The 24,035-nt window shown below is 46.1% G+C and overlaps 1 protein-coding gene across 1 annotated transcript in view; it reads right to left on the reverse strand.

The window, feature by feature from the left end:
- Positions 1 to 22,772, reverse strand: part of TBXAS1 (thromboxane A synthase 1) — a 150,782-nt gene extending 128,010 nt beyond the window's left edge. Inside the window, exon 1 of the mRNA XM_032642176.1 lies at positions 22,529 to 22,772. Coding sequence (XP_032498067.1) covers positions 22,529 to 22,617 — 89 coding nt within the window. The 5' untranslated portion in view covers positions 22,618 to 22,772. The remainder of the gene's footprint in view (positions 1 to 22,528) is intronic.
- Positions 22,773 to 24,035: the final 1,263 nt, after the last annotated feature.

Consider the following 24,035-nt stretch of genomic DNA (forward strand, 5'->3'; position numbering starts at 1 on the left):
GTCATTTGTACAACATCTTTACAATTTTTGCCATATCTGCAAATCACCTAGGCTAGCACTTGCTTCCCACTTCCCTTCAAATAAACTTAAATAAAAGGAAACTTTATGTCATGACCATAAATGAAAACCATTACCACTTCCATAAAGAAAAACTAACAGTAAAGGGCTTCCCTGGTGGCACAGTGGTTGAGAGGCCGCCTGCCGATGCAGGGGACACGGGTTCGTGCCCCGGTCCTGGAAGATCCCACATGCCGTGGAGCGGCTGGGCCCGTGAGCCATGGCCGCTGGGCCTGCGCGTCCGGAGCCTGTGCTCCACAACGGGAGAGGCCACGACAGTGAGAGGCCCGCGTACCGCAAAAAAAACAAAAAAAACAAACAAAAAAAGAAAAACTAACAGTAAAAATAAACACTTTACAATGGGAAATTTTAAAGCCCGGGAAATCCCTAGAATGATCTCACTGGCCACGCATGGACGGTCCAGAAGGGCACTTCCAGGAAGACGGGGCTCTCGAGGCTGGTCCAAATAGGCCACATTTTAAAATGTGCTCTGTTAAGGTTGCCCTGGCTCAGCTCGTAGTCTAACACCGCGGCCAGAGAATGATGAAGGAAGCTCAATCCTTTTTCAGAGTACACGTGGAGAATCAGTTCTAATGAACCTTGTTGTCCTGTATTTCATTTCTCAGAACCTAAGAGAGCTGGTCTGCATTCGACATTGGATTTATTCCAAACTACAATAGCAGTTTACCTTCACAAAGGGCAATAGTCCTGGGAATGACATCCTTCGTCACTGTTAGGGCTAATGGTAACCGACATGTTACAGGTGACATGTTACAAGAATCATCAGGTGGACACGCGTGTCTCCTACAAGCCAGGCATGTGCTGGGCGCCAGGGAAGCTGCAGGAACATGGCACTTACAGCCTAGGAGACCCGACACACATTCAATGGCCAATGCCAAGCAGTCGATTAAGCATTTACATTATGATCCTTGCAGCAGAGAAGCGTCACTTGTCAGAGGATGTGCCCGCTGACGTGTGTTTTGATCACTGAAGAGCACTTCCTCTGTCCAACCATTGGATGGTACATATTTGTTGAACTGAAAAAAAATGGCAAATGGTCCTTATGCTTATTATTTTCCCCCAAGGCTAGTTTTCAAAAAACAGGGACCTCCAAAGCAGGCCAATCTCCAGAAGTCCATTAAACTGAGGATAGAGGTGTGAAAGCTGGCACAGTAAAGAAAAACTGTGTCACCCATAGCCGGTGAAGGTGCTGGAAGAGGCTGCTGCTTTGAGGGGGTGGTGTCCCAGGAGGCCCCTGAGAAGAGCGAGCTCTGGGGGTTCCTGTGGAGGAAGCGCTGGGCACCTGCCTTAACACTGAGTGAGCTCTGCTTTCTAAGGTGTGCCTCCCGGTGCCCAGCCCGACCCAAGAAAACTAGCTGACACCTTCTAGAACTGAAGGCAGCAAGTGGTGCAGGAGACACGAGAGGGAGGGGATATGGGGATATGTGTATATGTAGAGCTGATTCACTTTGTTATACAGCAGAAACTAACACACCACTGTAAAGCAACTATACTTCAATAAAGACATAAAAAGGGGGCTTCCCTGGTGGCGCAGTGGTTGAGAGTCTGCCTGCCGATGCAGGGGACACGGGTTCGTGCCCCGGTCCAGGAAGATCCCACATGCCGCAGAGCGGCTGGGCCCGTGAGCCATGGCCGTTGAGCCTGCGCGTCTGGAGTCTGTCCTCCGCAATGGGAGAGGCCACAACAGTGAGAGGCCCGCGTACCGCAAAAAAAAAAAAAAAAGACGTAAAAAAAAAAAAGAAAAAAAGAAGGGAGAGAACCTCAGCCCCGCCTCTGTCTTAGTTCCCCATTTCTCTGCCACTTCTCACGGAAGGGTTCTGGAAGCCGCCTTGCCCTTTCGTGCCAGTGAGAATTAAAGGAGAAGAATGATGAAGATAACACAGAAAGTAGTTTCACAATACAAATACACACGCGACTTGTCTTTCTATTTTAAAAAGAGAGCAGTTGAATTATGTGACAAGACCAGTTAGTGTCTGATATTTATGAAACACTTCTAGAATTTTTTTTTTTTTTAAGTATTGGTTATTTGACTGAATTTAACTAGACTGAGTTCCCCCTTCCCCCCACAAGAAAAACCAATGACATATATAAATGCAGCAAAAAATCTTCCCCAAAACCTCTCTTCTAGGTGGGGAGAGGGAAAAAAAAGAGTCATAGCTTAGTGCATCAAAAAATATATTTATATTGGGATTGATATATATACGCTATTGATACTACGTATAAAATAGATAACTAATGAGAACCTACTGTATAGCACAGCGAACTCTACTCAGTGCTCTGTGGTGACCTGAATGGGAAGGAACTCCAAAAAGGAGGGGATATATGTATACGTATAGCTGATTCACTTTGCTGTACAGTAGAAATTAACACAACGTTGTAAAGCAACTATACTCCAATAAAAATTAAATGAGAAAAAAATTTATAGTAAATATTTTTAAAATAAAATATATTTTAATTTATTATAATATATTTAAATTTATAACTTTAATTTTATATGTTTATATATTTTAAAATGAAAACCTGCTTCTTTTATTTAGGCCTTGAATTCCTTATGTGTCAGGGGACTGTCAGCTCAGACGTAGCACCCTACAGAAGCCCCTGCCTCATCCCACGTGTCCCAGAAGCTGGAGGATTTGGCTCTTGTGAGGGAAAAAGCAAGCCAAAGAACTTCTTACCAACTCCCTTGAAGCAAGAATTTTGCTTCTGTGAACGCTTCTGTGTTCCCCCAACGCTGAGTCCTGTAGCCCTGCCCAGGAGAATGAGGTTCTCATCCGAGAACCACGGGCAGCTTCTGGGCTCTAGAGACTCAAGTCACCCAAGATGCATTTTTGCGGAGATGGAAAAATAACTAGGTCGTCCCAGATCAGCAGGAACATTGCCGCGAGACAATTTAAAAGACTCTCACTCCTCCCTGACAGGTAAGGGTCCAGGCCAGAGCCTGAGTTCCTTTCTATCTCTTCATCTGCCAATTAGTAGACTGGGCCTCACTGGTAATCGTGCTCTCAGGGTAATGGCTTGTTTAAGTAATTGACGATGTTTGTTCTCACCGGGGAATCTTAGCACATCAAAAGATGTCGAGAAAGCCAAAACTCACCTAGAGTCTGAGTTAACCACTTTGTCAAGCACAACAAAGGCTGTCTCGCTTTGCTCATAATCCCAAATGAGGCAGCAACCCTCAGTTAAATAAGGAAACGATGGTGTCTTTAATTAATGTTTTAAAGAGCTCTGACTCGCTTTTTCACTCCCTTTATTTTTATGAGAATATCGGGAAACGTGTGCAGAGCTGATATCTTCCAAACTTCTCAAGTGCAGGAAGGGCGGGAGACCTTCCCTGAAGTTCATGGGAAGAGATCTGAGGCCTTTGGTGGAGCACAAGGTCAGTGCGTGTGACCTAGCTCCGAGGAAGTTCATCTCAGCGTGTGCCTCCACGTGAGCCCTAGTACTTCCCCCTGCTCCGGGCTTGGCCCCCGAACACGGCCCTCCTTCCCCCGCGTTGCTGCCTCAGCCTTTCTGGACAGCACCTCAGAACCCAGCTGCCCTCCAGCTAGCTGCCTTTCTGATCCCAGTTGTCTCTCGTAAGGCTCTTCCCAAGCGGCTGACGCTTCGCCAGCCTCCCGACAGGCCCTCACCCCCTTGCGTCCCCTCCCTCGCCTCCCAGAGCCCCAGGCCGGATCACGCAGGCAGGTCAGAACCCTGGGGCCTGTGTGTCCAGAATGGAAGGCTGGACTTGGTGGTGTGTCGGTCTGAGCCCAGCTGCACAGTCTTTAAAAGGACTTGGACAACCTTAAGGTTACTTGGAAAGCCAATGAGTAGATGGGGGGTTGGGGTCTGGAAGTGGCTCATCTCAGGTCAGCGATACTTAGAGAGTGTGGGTACCGTACAAAGGGTAAGACACATCTGACCCCCAGAGACTGCATCCTATGGAAAACAAATGGGCCGTGGGGAGGTTTCCCTTGGACTTGGGGAAGCCCTGATAACTGCCGTCCGTGTACTTCTTATCTTACCTAATAACTCCTCATGGCTTCTAAACTGTGCCTTTTTTTTTTTTTTTTTATGCGGTACGCGGGCCTCTCCCGTTGCGGAGCACAGGCTCCGGACGCGCAGGCCCAGCGGCCATGTCTCACGGGCCCAGCCGCTCCGTGGCATGTGGGATCCTCCCAGACCGGGGCACGAACCCGTGTCCCCTGCATTGGCAGGTGGACTCTCAACCACTGCGCCACCAGGGAATGCCATTTTTGACTCTTCCCATCAAACCTCATCTGCAATCAATCACCAGGTACTGTCAATTCTACCTTCAAACCACTTCTCTAGTGAGTACTCCTTACTTCTGACTGGCACTGCCCTGTTTCAGGCCATCATTGTCTGTCCCTTGGGCATGGACTCAATAGAGTCCTGGATTGGCCTCCCAGTCTCCAGTTTCTTCCCTCATCCACCAATCTGCCATCCATGCTAGTGCCAGAGGAATCTTGCTAACACGCACATCTGATCATGCTGTGGACCGGTTCAGAATTCTTCATTGGCTACCTGTCACTTAGACCAACGCTAAACTCCTTTATTTGGCGCATAAGACCTTTGTTGATCTGGCCTCAGCCCAACTGCTCAGCCTCACTCCAGGTGATCTCTGTCCTCAAGCAGTCTTTCATGACCTGGACATTGCTAGTTATACCGACTTGTTTCACCCTTCCAGGCTCTTACCCATGCTCTTCTCCAGGGCCAGGATTAAGGTGACACAAGAGAGGCATCTAGGATGCAAAATTTAAGGAGGCACTCACTCCCAGGGAAGTGCAGGTGCTGACCCTGCTCCTACACGACCCTGAGAGTGAGTGCCTCCTTAAATCTCGTGTCCCAGGTGCCTGCTTACCTCACCCTGCTCCCAGCGCACTCTTCTCTGCCTGGTGTACCCAGCCTTTTTCTTTACCTGGCAAGCCCTGAATTCAAGTCTCTGCTTGAAGGATGCCTCCTCCAGGAGCCCACTCAAGATTATCCTGGGCACACAGAGACATTCTCCTTGGCCACCGGCTCCCTCATGGTAGGGGGATTGCAGACAAAGAACAGGAGAACTTGGTGTATTGTTTGTAGGAATATAATCCTGCCTAAGCTCATTATTTACTGTACCTGGTTCTGTGTCCATCATGTGGGCTTAGTCATCTGTAGTTAATCCTTTTGTTTTTATGAAGTCCTTAAAGAACCCTTTAGATGTTGTGAAAGAGAGACATCTGCCTTGAGTGAACCCCAGAAGATAATTACATTTGAGCCCAGAGAGGGCAGGGGGGCTACTTTTGCCTCTATATCCTGCATAATAATAGCGAACAGTTACAGACTATTTCCCAGGGGCCAGGAGCTGTTCTAAGTGCTTCACACATTAACTCATTGACTCCTCTCCACACTCTGTGTGGGAGGTGCTATTATGATCATCTTCGTTTTGCAGATGGGAAAACTGAGGCTCAGAGAGATTAAGTCACTCGCCCAAGGCTGTACAGCTAGTAAGTAGCGGAGCTGACATTCAAACCCAGGCTGTCTGGCTCTGAGTCTGTGCCCTTAGCTAGCAGCCTCTGTGTCTCTTGTTTTACATTTGCAGAGCAGCAAATTGCCTAGAACTCGACGAGTCTACAAGACAGGAGGTGTGGGAAGCTTTGCTCACTTCTGTGGAGTAAGGACTCTGATGCCCCTGTGAAAAGACAGATGCCATTCACGGGACTCTTTTATCCCCTGGGATCAAATAACTGATCAGATTTGCCACTCAGTCAACAGGGCCCCAAGACTTGAAACAAGGACAGGTCAATTTAAAGGGGAAACCTGGCCTGTGCAAAGAGTAAAGGAACTGTTTTCTCACCTGTTGAGTCTCAATATCCCTGAGTAGCCACGGGGAGGTTAAGGAGCATTAGGTACTTGTACTAGGTGCACCGGATGACTCTAAATTCTCTTATAACTAGCCTAGTAAGCATTCAGAAAATATTTGCCAGTTGGATTTGATGTACATCTTCATAAACCCAGCCAATATTTCCAACTTTCTATTGCACTGTGACCTGCCCAATAGCCTGGAACGGGCCTAGGAAATCCCATTCTTCCTCCCAGCTTGGCAGATAACTTAAAGAACTTAGGCAGTCAAAATAACAAAAGAATATTGTGAGTGTTTCAAAAATTATAATCCCATCGCATTTTGTTTGTTACCGTAATCCCCATATCTTTGTGTTGACCTAATTCTTGGCAAATTCACTCATTGGCCTTTGATGACCTCATAGCTACAGCGATCAACTGAAGGTCCAACTGGAAATTGTGTAAAACAAGGTCTCCAGTCTAAGGTCACCAAGATCTCAGTGACTTTTGCTCAGTGATGTGGTTGGTTGTGGCCTCACCCCCCTGGGCTCTGGAGCAGATGTGCAAACCCACAGAACCTGCCTGACCATCTGCATGTCTGACCCATCTGGGTTTGGCCTCTTGCCTGCCTCCTGTGTTTTATAATGTCTCCCATTACAGTCCCTGGTCCCAGTCCTGGCTCATCCTGGCCATTCCTTTCTCATCGCCTGTATTGGTTATCTAGTGCTGTGTAACAAATTACCCCCATCTCCTAAGTGGCTTTAAACAACAATCATTTGTCATCTCACATGGTTTTCAAGGGTCAGGAATCTGGGAGGGTGTTTCCTGGGAGGTTTGTGGGTGAGGGTTTCTCATGAGGATACTGTCAAGCTGTCAACTGAGGCTGCAGTGATCTAAAGCTTGCCTGGGCTTAGAGAATCACATTCATGCCCACTCATGTAGCTGTTGGCAGGCTTCACCATATGGGCCCTCCATAGGGCTGCTCAACATGGCAGCTGGTTTCCCCCTAAACAAGCAACCCAAGGCGGAGAGAGAGCCCGCGGAGCGGCTGGGCCCGTGAGCCATGGCCGCTGAGCCTGCACGTCCGGAGCCTATTCTCCGCAACGGGAGAGGCCGCAACAGTGAGAGGCCCGCGTACCACAAAAAAAAAAAAAAAAAAATGATACACTATCACCTCTGCTGTATTCTGTTGGTCACCCAGCTGACTCTGGAACAGTGCAGGAGGGCACTAAGCAAAGGTGTGAATCCTAGGGGACAAGGATCGTTAGGGACCATCCCTATGCCCCAGCATGAACAAATTTGATTAAAGTACATTCTTCTTCCAAAGTTTCACCTTGGGTTTTTCCAGATGGTTACTAAAACTTATGAAGCCTATAAGCTGTTTCTTCCTATGATGAGTTGTAGTTGTGCCATTCTTCATTCCATAAAGTTGTTTTTAGTGCCTACTCTGTGCCAGATGCCATGGTACATCCCCAAGGGAATAGATATCTACTTGACTCTTACTGGAAAAGTAAAATCAGGGAAACTTCAAACTGAGGTGGAAACCATATGGCTGATAATAGCAGCTAACATTTATTAAGCATGTGCTATGGGCCAGACATTGTACCAAGCACTTTATAATCTCCACCAACATCCTTGTTATGTCCGTTATACAGATGGGAAACTGAGATGTAGAGACCAGCCCCAGTGTCTGACACACTGGTCAGTGGCCAGCCAGCAGCCCAGGCCTGGTCTCTCTGACTGAACAGCCTGAGCCTCTAGCCAGGCCTTCGACTGGTCTGTCCTGGCTCAGCAAGGCTCATGAGGGGAAGGAGACTGCAGTCGTCTTCTAGGGCTGCTGTAACAGTACCACAAACTGGGGGCTTACAATGACAGAAATTTACTCTCTCACAATTCTGGAGGCCGGAAGTCTGATATCAAGATGTTGGCCAGGCGAAGCTCACTCGGAGGCTCCAAGGGAAGACCCTCCCTTGCTCTTCCTAGCTTCTGGCGTTTGCCAGCAATCCTTGGAGCCCCTGTGCAGATACATCATTCCAATCTCGGCCTCCATCCTCACGTGATGTTCTCCTTGTGTGTCTGTGTCTTCACAACATCTTCACTCTGTGTGTCTCTGTGTCCAAATTCCCTCTTATAAGGACATCAGTCCTGGATTAGGACTCACTCTAATTCAGCATGAACAACTTGGTTGCCCCTAAAAACACACTACTTCCAATTAAGGCCACATTCGGAGGTGCCAAGTGACCATGAATCTGGGGGTGGGAGGACACTACTTAACCCAGTACGAAGACCATCAGAGCTGTCACCAGCCATGGGAAAGGCCAACACCTGGGTATGTGGGTGGGGAAAGGTCCCTGTGGTCAGAGGAGGCAACGTGGAAAGAAACTGACTAATGAAAGAAAATGCTAATTCAAATACATTTTTCCTTGGCTCACTTTGAACGTTGGGCTTCGGGTTGGTTTGTTTGTTTGTTTGTGGGGATTTTTGTATATTGGGGTGTGTATTTTCTGGTATTTATTATTAGTATGCTAACTAATCTACATTTTAGTTGTTTCAGTCAGCATATCCTTTTTAGAGCAAAAAAGGAAATGAAAGTTTATGGCTGATTTTGGATTGCAAGAGCATGTCACTGCTGAGATTCACCAGCAGCTTCCTAGAGGAGAATGTAATTTTTATCTTTCAGAGCTCAAGCTCAGTTCACTGTGTCTAACAGGGCTTGTGATGCTGGCCCACACCCTTTCTCCTTTCAGCCACTAGCCAGCACCAAGGGGTAGTTTCTGGAAGGGCAAGCGACCATCCTAAAACATATTTTTTCTTTAATAACTCAGTAGGGCCCCAGCACCCATGAGAATATTTATAGTAATTCTGGAGCAATTTATGTTTTCAGCCATAGCCGTGTCTTGGTATAACAGCATACATACATGTATTGCCAAGCATAGAACAATGAATATGTCCCAAATGATACAGCTCACAGTTTATGAGGATATCCCCTGCTTGTTGTATTTCAGGGTATGGTGAACACACTAGGCTCTCTGCTTTCAGGGTTCCTCTGGTTTTTCTAGACTTGAGAAATGTTTTCCCTCAATCCTGCTTTTCCAGACTAGAATTGGATCCTTTATGTGGCAGCTGCTCTCTTCCCTACCCCATCCCTGAATCAATATTTACTCTTCTCAGGGTACGTTGTAGCTCCATCATTGGTCAGTTCCTGATCTCTACCTCTTATTCATCTAGATATTCCTGGGTTCATCCCCAGGCTTAGCCCAGGTCCAAGCTGAGCCCCTACACTGAGCTCACAACCCTGCTTTAGCCTTCTTGGTGCTAGTTCCTCACTTCACAGCCAAGACCCACTGTGACTCACCATCTCATTGCCTCAGCTGGCAAACTTCCCATCAATGTCTGTTCTTTTTTCAGAGATCATTGTTGTCATTTATGATAAAAATCCAAACTTCCATTAGCTTTACATTTTTGTTTTGTTTGCTCTTTGTTTGTTTTTATCTATGTTTCCTCTTTTGTTTTGTCTAGTCACTCATGGCCTCTTTCTCTCTTTTGTCAGAGATCACAACCCACGTGTGCGATCTTCAAGCATGTGGTAGATTGAATCATTCCTCCCAACTCTTCATGCCCTCCCTTTATCAAAATTCTACATCAACTGCCTTTGTTCTATGACTTTGAAGTACCTCCCACTACAGTGGAGTCTTCTTCCCCAACCCATTAATGTTAGGCTTGGGCATGTGGCTTGCTTTAACCAGAGGAATATGGGCAAAAGTGACATTAAGCCACTTTAAGGCTGAGCCCTCAAGAGACATTGCTTATTTCCTGTTGCATTTCTTGCATCCCTGTGATCTATCAGGAGCAGAACTTTCCTGAAGTATCCTCTTCAGCCTACACCCCGTCACAAACCCATGTGGAGCAGATCTGAACCCCACCCAAGCCTGGAACAGAACTACCCCAGCCAACACACAGACCATGAGAAAAATAAATGTTGTCGTTTGCCAGTGAGATTGGGGTGGTTTGTTACACAGTGTTATTTCAGCAGTAGCTGACTGATACAGGGCAGTTCACTTCTCTAGACCTTCATTTCCTTATCTGTAAAATGAGGCCATTGGACTATATTCGAGGTGCTCAGCCTTTTCTCTACCCCTACGCAACTGAGAGCCCTGCAGTAAACCCAACAGTAAGAGACTAAGCATATCAGAGTCAAATACTGCAAAGCACTCAAGAAAGAGAAGGATTGGGAAATGTGAATTCTGTTTAGGAACCAGGGACTCACTGGTGGCCTTGGAGAGAGTCGTTTCTGTGGGCAATGGAGCAGAAGCCCCATTGTAGGGCTGAGGGTAAATGGGAACTGAGAAAGCGAGCAAGCGTGGGGTCTTGACTGGGAAGGGAAGGATGAGATGCAGTCGTGGCAGAGGTGGAGCGCGTAGTCAGAGAAGAGGTACCTGTTGGTCGGCTGACTCACTTGTATGTTTTAAGACGGGAAAGAACTGAACCTGCAAAGAAACGTTTACAGTGTCATAATAAAGGGATAACAAAGGCAGGGGCTTGGACAAGAGTGCGCAGGAAACCAAAGGTCTGGTCTGTGAGAGAGAACAGAGTGAGAACTTCCCAGGATTTATTTACTGATTTGCTATGCATCGTTTACACTTCAAGTTCTCAAACCCAAGGGCAAGGCAAGTGTCAACCAGTGAAACAAAGGCTATTCTTCTTTCCCAGTCACTTCTAAACCTGCTGCAATCTGGCGTCTATTCTTACCACCTCCAACATCACCTAAAACTTCTTAGTTGCTAAATCCAATAGGTATTTTTTAAACCCCATCTTACTTGTTCAAGACCAAAAGCTACCTAATGGTATAAGCTCAAGATTGTTCAAAATGAGGCCACGTGTTTGACACATGGCTCTCTCTTCACTGTTCACTTCAGTGCAGTCTTGGGGATCATGTGAGAATTCCAAACGGTATTTTAAAACAATAAAATAAAAACCACGATCTACCTACCTAGCACCTATGTGATTATTGTGGAGTCCAAACCTGCAGTTAATAATGGGGTAACAATAGCTAACACTTACTGAACATTAACGGTGCCCAGCACGGCTCCGAGTTTAATCCTTCCAGCACGCTGTGAGGCGAGCACTGTTATTATCCCTACTTAAAACTGGGTGAACGGAGGCACAGCGACCTTAAAAACTTCCTTAAGGTCACGAAGCTATCCAGGACTTGAACCCAGGCAATCAGGTTCCAAAGCCCAAGCTCTGGACCATTACACATGTGGGGAAAGGGAGCCAAGAGTGAAGTGGTTTTAGTGTGTTTTTTAAAGGCGGTGTTGATGAACTAACGTCGGCTAACGTGCTTGAGAATAGTTTATTTTCTTAAATGGGTTCAACAGTCACCTTTGCACTAAGATTTTGTTTAGCAAGCCTTCCCTCATAAACCATGCAGAGATGAACTTCAACCCACAGCCCAGTCTTGCCTGAATTATGAAGATGAAATTTTTATTGAGATCCAGAGTTCAATTCAGTGAAATTTTGTTTTATAACATGTAGGGGTGGCAGCTGGCTGCAGTGACATGCATCCAGAAATAAATGGAAATTCTCTATGAGGTTATTCATAGCAGCAAAGAACCGCTAACATGAGTTTGTGTCTTTATATGCCAAGCGTGCGCCACACGAAATCCTATACACCGTCCCTCTTAATTCAGCTTTGGTCAACAAATCATCGAATGCCTATTACCCAACAGAAGTGTACAGGCACAGTGCTAGGCACTTAAGGGGAAAGCTGGGTAAGACCCAGTTCTGCTCACCTTCTAATGGGGGAGCCAGGGAAGTGGTACGAGAGAGAGAGAGAAGGTACCAGCTGTGGTAGGACCAAGACCACAGGAGATGCAGGGCTCTTGCCGGAATGAAGGGGTGAAGAGCACCCCAGGAGAGGGAAGGAAATTGAGGGCAAACAGCGTGGCGTGGGGAGAACTGGAGAGCAAGGTGCCAGGTGAGGAGGTGACCACGCAGAAGTGGATGGGACCAGGTCAGAGAGGGCCTCCCGCGCCAGCCAGGGAGACCGGTTCCCCAGGCGGGGAGGGCCACGGGAGGGTTTTCTGAAGCAGCGGTGAGATTCTGGTGTGTTCTTCCGGCTGCAGAGTTGGAGGACAAATTTGAGGGGCACATGACACGAGGTAGGGAAATCAGCTGGGTGTCTATTTCCAGCCAAGGGACGCTCTTGAAATCCTGAACTACAGGAGTAGAAGAGCAGAAAGAGGGGAGAGAAGGATTCAGCCACCACTTAGGAAACAAGACTGGGCTAACTGGGAGGGGTGAGGGAGAGCTGGCCTGGGGGGCTGGGTGGAAAGGATGCCGTATGCTGAGAGCCAGAGACTGTCAGCCCTCTCTTATCAGTGAGGAAACTGGCAAGGATGGAGTGACTTGCCCAAGGTCCTCCAGTGGAAAAAGTGTATCTGCCCTCAACTGGAAAGGTCTTGCTGATTTCCACAGTGCCATGTTTCTCCTAAGAACTTCCCAGTTATCTCCCTTATATCATGAGACGATGCTACCAATTTTGGTCACTCTCTGTGTACAGACAGTGTTGAAACCATTCAGTGTATAACTGACGGTGCTTTACGGTGCTCACAGCCTGGGCTTCCCGGATGCCTATTGATTTGCGAAGATAGGAAGGGGGTACGTGAGATATTTTCAACATTGCAAAGAGCCTAAATGTAAATCGTGCCTTTATTGACGATACGATTGTGCAGGTTAACGAAAACGTCAGGTTTCTTTGCTTTGGGGAAGAATTATAACTTGGTGCGCTAATGCCGGTTCTCTCATGGATCACTGTTCTCACTGGCAGAGCTTCCCTCGGCTTGTCTTTGAATAATTAAAATGGGAAAATAAATCGTTCATTACTTAAGTATACATCGTTGTTTGGACAATAGAACACAGGACCTATGGGGAAATAATATAAACAGTAGATGTTGGTGAAGAGTTTAGATAGCGGTGCTTTGAACTGTGGGGATTAGCGGTTAATGAAACAGTGAAGAAGGAAGTATTTGCCCTTTGATGCCTCTGCTGGTGGCTGGATGCGTCCCCTTCCCTACAGTGTGGTCAGGATGCCCCGCTCACACACCAAGTGTTCTGTGCTCCCCGCATATCTCATCTTCTAAATGGCTGTGTCCTGCGTTCTATCCCATCCCTTCCTTTGGCATCGGAGCCTTGCCCTTTGATTTCTAATGTGACAGTTACTTTATGTATCTGAGCTCATGGGCACGTGATCCATAGCCCATCAATGAGGTAGAACCAGCACATAGCCTAGAAAGCCTTCAGCGTTCAATGAGGGTATGAACTAAGAAGGAATTTATTTACTCTTTCAATGACCCGCGTGCAAAGCATTCTGCCAGATGTTGAGAACATGGTGGCACTAGTGTGCCAGTCAGAGGGAGACTGGCTCGCACGCACATGTGACGGCAGTCATTTGGAAGCAGCGCCGTGATTGTGATCATTAATGTTTACTGAGCAGCTACTATGTACAAGGCACTCACCGTCTTAAGAGTCAGCCCCTGCCCTCAGGGCCTTATCATCAGGCTAGGAAATAGGACACAGGCATGAACAATAGAATAATACAGTGTGTGCCAAGGGACAGCAGGCACTGCTGGAGTTCAAAGGAGGCCAGGCTCTTGAGGGCTGGCCTGGCTAAGGAGACGCTCAGGAAGAGCAACGTTTGGACAAGGTTTTGAGGGGTGGGTGGGATTTCATTCAAACAGACAGGGGAGGGCATTCGGGCAGCAGGAGTCTGTGATGTGCAGGCAGAGTGTGGAGAGAAGGGGTGGAGGCAGGAGACTCGGGGACGATTTCAGTGCACCTTCCAGCTCAGAGGGCAGAGGCAGCTGCTGGGTTTGGTGCCCGGAGCTGGCTCTCTCCGGGGCGTTCTGGGCAGGGCTTGGGAAATGGGGTTGTGGTTGAAGCCACTCTTGGTAGAGGCTGGCCTTGCTGTCATTCTCTGACACCATTTTCCCAGAAAACTTTGAGCAAAAAAAGCCATCTGTTTCTGGGACCATATTCAGGAATTTCCATCTGCGGAGGCGAAACCTAAGAAACACACCTTCGCAAGGCCACCCAGAGGTTTAGGATGGCCCCGCAGGGTAGCCCCGTGCCAGGCTCTGCCTGGGGGCCCAAAGACACCTGAGATGGCGGGGGTCGTGGGGTCTCCCACTCGGCCGACGCCCCTCCCCCACCCCCAGGACATTGTGCAGCATCACAGATTTCTGGCAAACCAGGGAGAAGGTGGCGCTTAATAATTGAAGCGCCAATCCACAGCAGCACGAGACCTGCCCCCTGTCCCTGCTCTCCCCCAAGTCTCGCCCCCTTGTTGAGATGTACGTCATTTTTACAAACAGAAACAAGTCCTTGCCACGCTGTTCAGGTTCCCAAAGATGAGGCCCTTGCCCTCAGTGGCAGATGACAGCCTATTTGGTAGGTTGTTACCATGGTACTCAGGGGTGGAGGGGAGGGTCCATTCAGTGGCTTTATTTCTGGAAGAACCACTGTCCTCCCAGGAGAGCGGCACCAAGCATTGACTCAAACAGCTCAGTAAGGCACCGACGTAAATCCGATGGTCTGCTTTGTTTGTAGAATGAATGAGATTCTTCTTTCATCTCTGACCAAAGAGTCAATGCTACCAATTCCACAAGCCTGAATTCCTTACAAGGTAAGAAGAGATATAACCATAAGGGTTAAGATTATTGCTGTTGTTTTCTTTAAAACAAAGCTAAACTAAGAGCAACTCATAGGCCCAATGAGTGTGGCCTGACAGAATCCCTTGGCTTCCAAAAATGCCTCATAAACTTCTCAATAAAGAACAACAAGTTTTATTGTCTTATAATCATATTTTGTTTTGGATTAAAAATAATATTACCCTGTCTAATCACTTAGCTGCCAAAATTTGGGCTGTTTTTAAAAAATCAATCCGTTCTCAACAAAGATGATGATTTGTTGCCTTGAGGGCGGTCAAAAAACCGCGTTCACACACCAAGGACGGTTCCCAAAGAAAAGTGCTAAGAATGTGTTTTCTGATATGGCGTATCTGCAGTAAGGGTATAGCCTATCAGGAAACTGCCTTTGAAGGTCATAAAATTCATTTGGCTGTATAAGTTCTGGTGTGTATGCTAAAATAACCAGTCACCTTACTTTATAATCACAACTCGTACGCTCGTTCTGGAAAATCAATAAAGTGAGAAGAAGGCTGGGGATATTGTGTATAGCTATTTAAAAGAGAGAAAACAAAAAATGATATTCTGTGAAAATGGTCCTCAAGGAAACACAGACCTAGTTTTCTTAAGGGGGCTCAATTTTATCTCCAAGCTCAACACTGAATTATTAAACTGAAGTACCGATCATATCCTAGACAAAAGCACAAAAAATAAAAAAGGCAGATAGCATTCATCCTTCTCTACATGCTCTGGGACACTGGAAATTATCCACGGCCTTTAAAATGTGTTTCTAAAATGCATCTATTATTCACACTCTGAATGGTCTGTTCCACCAAATGTTACAAACCCCAATGTTGCCTTCACCTGTGATACTTGCCCACCTAAAATGTCCACCCTCCTCTGCTAATCCTTCCCTGCGTTTCAAGACCTAGACCAAGACCTTTCTGCTTTCCAAAGCCACCTGTGACTGGCTGGAGACCCAGAAAGGCTGAAGGATTGGGGCTGGAAGGCGAGAAGCAAGAATCATGCACGAGGGCTTCCCTGGTGGCGCGGTGGTTGAGAGTCCACCTGCCGATGTAGGGGGCGTGGGTTTGTGCCCCGGTCCGGGAGGATCCCGCCCGCCGCGGAGCGGCTGGGCCCGTGAGCCATGGCCACTGAGCCTGCGCGTCCGGAGCCTGTGCTCCGCGGTGGGACAGGCTATAGCAGTGAGAGGCCCGCGTACCGGAAAAAAAAAAAAAAAAAAAAAAAAAATCGTGCACGAAGCTAAAAGGCCCCCAAAAGCCACTTCCGGAGAGTATTTCCCGGCTCCTGGGACAATCAGCACCATAGGAACTGCCACTGAGGAAGAGTAGGGGGCCCAGGCAGGAGAGGGAGCAGTCACTAGTGGACCCACTGGGTCTTATCTGACTTCTTTTTCACCACCAGCAGCTGCAGCTGCATTCAGCACAGACCAGCCCAAGCAAGACCATCAACAGATGAAGCAGTCATGGAGTAAATCTAGAAGGTACTGGGTGGCCTTTCATTTTGTTCAGTGTTTCCTTTGCTGCGCAGAAAATTTTAGTTTGACGCAGTCCCACTGACTTATTTGTGCTTTTGTTGCCTGTGCTTTTAGTGTCGAAAACACCAAAACATCATTGCCGAGACCAATGTCGTGGGGCTTTTGCTCTGTTTTCTTCTAGGATTTTTACAGTTTCAGGTCTTACATTTAAGTTGTTAATCCAATTTGAGTTTTTTGTTTGTTTATGGTATAAGATAAGGGTCCAATTTCATTACTTTGCATATGATTATCTAGTTTTCCCAACATCATTTATTGAAGAGACTATCCTTTCCCCATTGTGTATTTTTGAATCCTTTGTCAAAAATTAATTGACCATTTGTTTCTGGATGTTTTATTCTGTTCCATTGATCTATGTGTCTGTTTTTATTCCAGAGCCATACTGTTTTTTTTGTTTTGTTTTGTTTTGTTTTGCGGTACGAGGGCCTCTCACTGCTGTGGCCTCTTCCGTTGTGGAGCACAGGCTCCGGATGCGCAGGCTCAGAAGCCATGGCTCACGGGCCCAGCCGCTACGCAGCATGTGGGATCTTCCCGGACTGGGGCATGAACCCGTGTCCCCTGCATCGGCAGGCAGACTCTCAACCACTGCGCCACCAGGGAAGCCCAGAACCATACTGTTTTGACTACTATAGCTTTGTAATATAGTTTGAAATCAGGAATTGTGATGGGGAATTTCCTGGCTGTCCAGTGGTTAGGACTCTGTGCTTCCACTGCAGGGGGCACAGGTTTGATCCCTGGTCAGGAACTAATATCCCACAAGCTGTGCAGCCCAAAAAAAAAAAAAAAGGAATTGCTATGCCTCCACATTTGTTCTTCTTTCTCAAGATCACTTTGACAATTCAGAGTCTTTTGTGGATCCATACAAATTTTAGGATTTTTTTCTATTTCTGTGGAAAATGCCATTGGAATTTTGATAGGGGTTGCATTGACTCTGTAGATCACTTTGGGTAGTATGAACATTTTAACAATATTAATTCTTCCCATGCATAAACACAGGATATCTTTCCATGTACTTTGCAACCTTTTCCATTTTTTTTTATCAGTGTCGTATAATTTTCAGTGTGTAGATCTTTTACCTCCTTAGTTAAATTTATCCTTAAGTAGTTTATTCTCTTTGATGCTATTGTAAATGGGATTGATTTCTTTTTCAGATAGTTTGTTGTTAGTACGTAGGAATACAACTGATTTTTTATGTTGATTTTCTATCCTGCAACTTTAATGAATTCATTAATTAGTTCTAACAGTTTTTTTTGTGAGTCCTTAGGATTTTGCATATATAAGATCACATGCTCTGCAAACAGAGGTATTTTTACTTCTTCCTTTCCCATTTGAATGCCCATTATTTCCTTTTCTTGTCTAATTGCTCTGGCTAGGACTTCTGGCATTATGCTGAATAAAAGCGACAAGAGTGAGCATTCTTGTCTTGTTACTGATCTTAGAGAGAAAACTTTCACCTTCTCACTGTTGATTATGGTGTTAGCTGTGAGTTTGTCATATACTATGGCCTTTATCATGTTGAGGTCCATTCCTTCTATACCGAGTTTGTTGAGAGTGTTTATCATGAAAGGAAGTTGAATTTTGTCAAATGCTTTTTCTGCATGTATTGAGATAATTATAGGATTTTTTATTCTTCATTCTGTTAATGTGGTGTATCATGCTTATTGACTTGTATATGTTGAACCATCTTGCATCCCAGAGAGCAGTGGTTTCTTTTAAATATGGCCTGTGATTAGATGTAGGTCTAGAATTAGAATCCAGTTTTTCCACATGTAAAGGAAGCGCTCTGAGAAAGAAACTTCCAAGTACAGGGATGGACTTTTTCATTGTAGTCTTAAGTCTTAATAATCACCATTCACAATTTAATTTAACCTGGTCTTAGAATGAGACTAGATCAGAACACTAACTTACCCTGATTCCTATTTTAATGTCCATTTGATTTATACCTCTGGGTCTCAGGCTCCTGAGATTTAAATGCAGCTTGGCGTTGAAAGCCCTTCCACCTTCCCAAGACAACTCTTCTCAGTTTCCACCATATTTATATATTTAACTGCTTTGACTGTTTAGTTACTTAATGCAACAACCACGGTTTACTTTTCTCACTGCTTCATCAGCCAAGAAGCTCCCTGATTACTCCAAACTCCCCTGTATATTCCACTTTGCTGTAGAAATAGTTAGCTTACAGTCTCAAGACCTCTATGCCCAAAGCATAAAACTGCTTTCCTCTTCAGCACTAGAGAGGAGCAATTCCCTGTTCTTTTTAGTAAAATTTCTCTTTTTTTGCTCAATAATTGATATTCATTTTAAAAAAGAATACGGAAGATACAGAAAGACTAAAGGAAGGAAAAAATCACCCATAATCCCACCATTGGAAGAAAACCACTATTAATATCGGGGCTATTTCTTTATATTCTTTCTCTCTTTCTTTTTTTTTTTTTTTTCTGGGTACATGAATTTTTTAATTGCAATATAATTCACATGTCATAAAATTCATCCTTTTATTAAAGTATGTGATTCAGTGGTTTTAGTACATTCACAGAGCTGTGCAACCATCACCATCGTCTAATTTCAGAACATTTTCATCAGCCCCAAAAGAAACTCCATACCTATCAGCAGTCACTCCCTTCTCCCCTCCTCCAGCCCCTGGCAACCACTAATCTACTTTCTGTCTGTATGGATGGGGCAGATGAACTTGTACATAATTATATAGGGAGTCCTTACACTCTTTCTTAATAAAGAAACCCTCATCTTACCAAAAGCTGCCAGTTCGTAGGTACACTTGAAAGTTTAAATACACTATACTTAAGATTGCCTCTACCACTATTCAACTCACACAACTTATTTCTTGTACATCAAATCTCTTCCGGAAGTCAGCATTTCCAACAATTTTATACAGAAAAAATGAGTTTAAAAAATGTTTTATCACGAGTTTAGATCACCTTTGCATGTGCTTCATGTGCTTCTAGCTAATGTATTCTACATACCAGCTCATCTCCAGCCCCAGTGGAACAGCCGTGATCTCCTCAGACCCCAGTGCACACAGCTCAGCCTCATAACTGTCACTTTAAGTGACTGTCATCAAAAAATTGTGTCAAATGCATTTTGGGGAAAACTATCAAAATATACTATGCCTATGTTATATTAGTCTCTTTTTAGATGAAATTGACTCGTTTGTCTTCTTTCTAAATTCACACAACACTTAATAATTAAGAAGTGTTTATTAAGTACATGCCATGGTCTTGCTGTACAAGGTGAGTGGAGATTCAAAAACAGTGCACTTATAACTATTAGAAACGTGGACACCAAGTTGGTCCAAACTGAAAACACAATAGGCTTTCAGGAAAAGGGTGATGCACGTGGGCAGAAGAATTAGATTTGTATTGAGCTGTGACGCCTAAGAGAAGAACCAGCAAGAAAATATCAGTGGATGGGAATTCCCTGGCAGTACAGTGGTTCACTGTCCAGGACTGGCCCAGGTTCAATCCCTGGTCAGGGAACTAAGATCCCACAAGCTGCATGGTGTGGCCAAAAAAAAGAAAGAAAGAAAGCAAAATGCCAGGGGAGAGTCGAGCCAACATTTATTAGGCACCAACTGCATGCAAGGGTGGTGGTAGAGATGAGAGTGATGAGGAAAACAACAGTGAGTGGGACTTCTCAGTGTCTTGGGCAAACAGGAGAAGCTTCCCTGAGGAGGTGCCCCTGAGCTCCTTGAAGGAAAGAGAGGAGGAAGGGGATTCCAAGCATGGAGACCAGCAAGGGCAGAGGCATGGACGCCTGCAGCAACGTGACTATTCACAGAACTGCCAGGTCCAGCAGGTTGGGGTCAGAGCCTGGTGGATGAAGCCGCTGAGTCAGGGACCAAACCCTACGTCCCGGGTGCTGGGCTGATGAATGTGTACTTCTTCACTTTACCCGCATTCAACCAGATGCTAGAAGAATATCTGACTCATGGACAGAAGTTTCCAGAACTGCAATGAGATACAGGACCTCTGTCCTGCCTTGAAAGAACTCCTAGGCTCGTTGAGCAGACAAGAAGTGGTCCTCCTCTTGTTACCTTTCCAGAGTCAAGGCTCTCATTGCACACTTGCCTGGTCCAATGGCAGGGGGAACTCTTAAAGGAAAGACTAAGGAGTTTAAACGTTCAGGACAGCACCCTCCACAAGATCTCCTCGGGGGCCACATGGCTGTTAGGGTCTCTCCACCTCCAGCTCTCCCAGAGTGCTCCTCTGTCTCCCACATGCACCCTGTCGAGAAAATGAAGCTGGAGGGAGGCCCTGCCGCATTCAAGCTGATGTCTGTTGCTCAGAGGCTACCTGGAGTCTTGCCTGGAAGAGGAGGGTTGAGAGCCCAAGGATGGTGACCTTGAGCTGATCAAGGGATAGACCCAGGAACACCAGAGCCACGGCCACGGCCATGGCTACTCCCTCCTGCTGCCTCCTTCTCTTCGGCGTTATCCTCAACAGACACCGAGCTCACCCAGAACCTTCACGTCTCCCCAACCTTGGGCATCTGATCCAGACCTCCTGTTTTCTGACCTTGTACCAGGGCCTCACGCCATGCCTGGCACACATGAACAAATCAATAAATATTTTTGCAAGAACCAATAGAAGTCGGCCCTCACTTCCTGTTCACCATCTCTGCTTCATGCATCTCTCTTATCTCTGTGTCTTTGACCCAGGTGATTAGCATGGCCCCAGAACAGATTACAAATGCACAACTGCCTTGCTGAATGGTATGGTGTTATTGGCCGTGACTCTGATCTACGCTGATTAGAAACACCCAGTTACAGCCAACTTCTCAGTCAGGACACATGCCTCTTTCCGTGACCAGAGCAACATTAATGTATACAATTCACTCATCCATTCATCAGACGTTTATCGAGGTCGTACTGTATATCAGGCACTGAGCTGGAAGTCAAGACTACGGAAATTAAAAAGACCCAATAAAGACAGAAACAGAAGCGCAGGGAAGTGTGCAGTAGAAACAATGATGCTGCGAGACCACCTGGAGGCCTCAGGTTGGACACACTTTGAGAGTCGCAATCAGAGCACAACTGTCGATGAGAAATTAATATTAATAAGCATATTAATGAGAAATTTTAAATATACCTAAAGCACTGAAGACTTATTTTCCTGTGCGTTTAGGTTATATAAATGATAGTTACCGAGCACCCGCTACGTGTCAGGCACTGCGCTAAGTGCATCTCGTCTCTGAGCAAAAGCTGAGGTGGATGAATGGAGTTGGGGGGGAGAGGGGGTGCCACTTGCTCCTGGGTTTGCATGTGGCTGGTTTCAAGGCAAGATAAGCCACACTGAGAAAAGTTCAAAAGATAATTAAACCAGTTAGAAAGCAAAACAGCACTGGGACTGAAGCTGGGTTTCAGAGCCAATTTCCAAGAGGTAATTTCATCATCCTAGAACATCAGACGTGAGTTCCATTTTCAGCTATGCAAATTCCAAAAGAATAATACCTCACATTTGCATAATGCTTGATGCTTTTCAAAGTGCTTTCCCAGTTATTAATCTAGAGGAGGCTTTATTACTACCAGAGACATAAATTGAAATTCTGTTCAAACTGAAGTTCTCCATTATTTTTTTCAACTTTCCCCTCAAAAACCAGAGCCGCCTAAATTCAGGTGCTTTCGATGGAGTGGGTAACTTTAATAAGTTTTGCCGACAGGGTGAATATGTACAAATAGAACATATTGTGGGGCCTTCCATCCAGCCTTCGATCAAGCCAGACTTCAGAAAACCTCCTGTTGAATTAACTAAATCACGGGAGGTTACTCCCAGTTTAAATTTGAGATTCCCCCAGGGTCTCAGACTTTGTGGCACTGCACACACTGCGTTCGTTGGAATCCATTCCCTTCCATCAAATATTAGAAAATGAGGAAATTAGTTCCACCACTTTGCCCTTAAACCTACAGAAATCCCTGTCAATGACATTCTACGAAGTGGCCCACGTTGCCAGACAGCTCCTATATCTTTTTTTTGTTTTTAATGTCATCAGACCCAGGAGGCTGCATCTGCTGTAAATGCAACTTGGGGAGAGGATCTTAGAAAAACGAGGTGAGAAGATAGGATGGGGGTGCAAGGAGCTACTTCTCCCCAAACCTTTCCAATTTGTTGCTTTTTCCATCTCTTTCAAACTTAATTACGTGTAGCGTTCTCAGCCACTGAATCACCAGTCTTTCCTGACACCTCCATCTCGTGCATTTGAGCAAAAGATTAACCTGGCTGTTTGCTTTCAATTCTGAAGCTGTGTTAATACTCAACTCCCTCTAGATTAGAGGGGAAGAAAAACACACTCCCACATACCCCACCCCGGCTCCAGCAGGGCTCCACGGCTGCTATTCCTGACAATGTCACAGTCATTGGAACATGCTGGCTGTACTTACCACTTCAGGAGAACCAAGAGGACCACTGACAGGGCTACCATCACCATGGGGCCACTGGCTTCCAGTCTGAGGAACCCCAAGACTTCCATTGTTCCTCAGAGACCCTAGAGGGGTGGTCTTCCAGAAGAAAGGGTGGGGCTGGTCCCCCTGCAGTTACAGGAACCACGATCCGCAGATGAAAGACTTAGGCAACCAAGAAAACATCACATCAAGTGGGTCCCTGAAATGTGCTCTTTCTCGGAAGTGTCTTCTTATAAAGAGGAAGGAAGAGGAGGGAAAAACAAAGCGTTTCAGTGTAAGACAGTGAATCAGCAACTTTATTTTCTTGATGACTGTACAGTCAATAAACATTTAGATTAACTTCCCTGGGAAGCAGCAGCAGAACTGGCTCCCTATTTGCTGGGAAAGAAAATGGTTGCAACCATAGATTTCTGCTGTGACAAGTAGTCCTTAAAGAAAGACCCCTCGGGCTTCCCTGGTGGCACAGTGGTTGAGAGTCCACCTGCCAATTCAGGGGACGTGGGTTCGTGCCCCGGTCCGGGAAGATCCCACGTGCCGCGGAGCGGCTGGGCCCGTGAGCCATGGCCGCTGAGCCTGCGCGTCCGGAGCCTGTGCTCCGCAACGGGAGAGGCCACGACAGTGAGAGGCCCGCGAACCGCAAAAAAATAAAAAAGAGAGACTCCTCTTTTAAAAAATTAATTTGTAATTAAATGATGATATGGGTGAGGAGACTGAATGTCCCAGAAAAATTTGAGGCCAGACATCAGCCTGATGAAGAATGCTGGCTGCACTGAGGATATCCATCTCATTAAGTTCATTCATTCCTGGGGTCCACTGACACCTGTGGATTCAGTGGGGTCCCTGGTGACTGCCTGTTGGGACAGACTGAAGATCTTGCCTCGGGTCAGCCCCCTCATCATGAGTTGGAGGATTTCTTAAATGTCTCATAGCATATCCATTGGCTCATGTATGGGTCCTTTGCTCTAGCTGTGAGCTTATCTGACTAAGGTAGACAGAATTATTTTTTGCTTATTACTCAGCGTATGATACCTTTAGTAACTGGAAGGGTGTTTCCGAGAGGAAATCATTCACTCACCATGACACTCATTTGTTTATTCACCACGTATGGGGGCCAGGCTCTGTGCTGGGTCTACAGAGTTTGGAAAATAGAAGTACTAGACTCTGGAGAATTTTCTCTGGGGAGAGACAGACAGTAAACAGGTAGACAAAGAAATAAGTAATAGCAAGTTGAGAACGGTGCTGTGAAGGTTGTGAACATGGGGCTGTGACTGGGAATGACTGGGGTAACCCATTAAGAGAGTGTGGGAGGAAATCTGTCCGAGGAGGAAAGCTTGAAGCTGAGAGTCTCAGGTGAGGAGGAGACCTTCCGGTAAAGAGCCGTGGACAAAGCCTTCGGGCCAAAAAGTGTGACAAGATAAAGGCTCTAGGGCTTCCCTGGTGGTGCAGTGGTTGAGAGTCCGCCTGCCGATGCAGGGGACACGGGTTT

Source organism: Phocoena sinus, chromosome 9, assembly GCF_008692025.1.
Source record: "Phocoena sinus isolate mPhoSin1 chromosome 9, mPhoSin1.pri, whole genome shotgun sequence".
Classification (NCBI taxonomy): Eukaryota; Metazoa; Chordata; class Mammalia; order Artiodactyla; family Phocoenidae; genus Phocoena; species Phocoena sinus.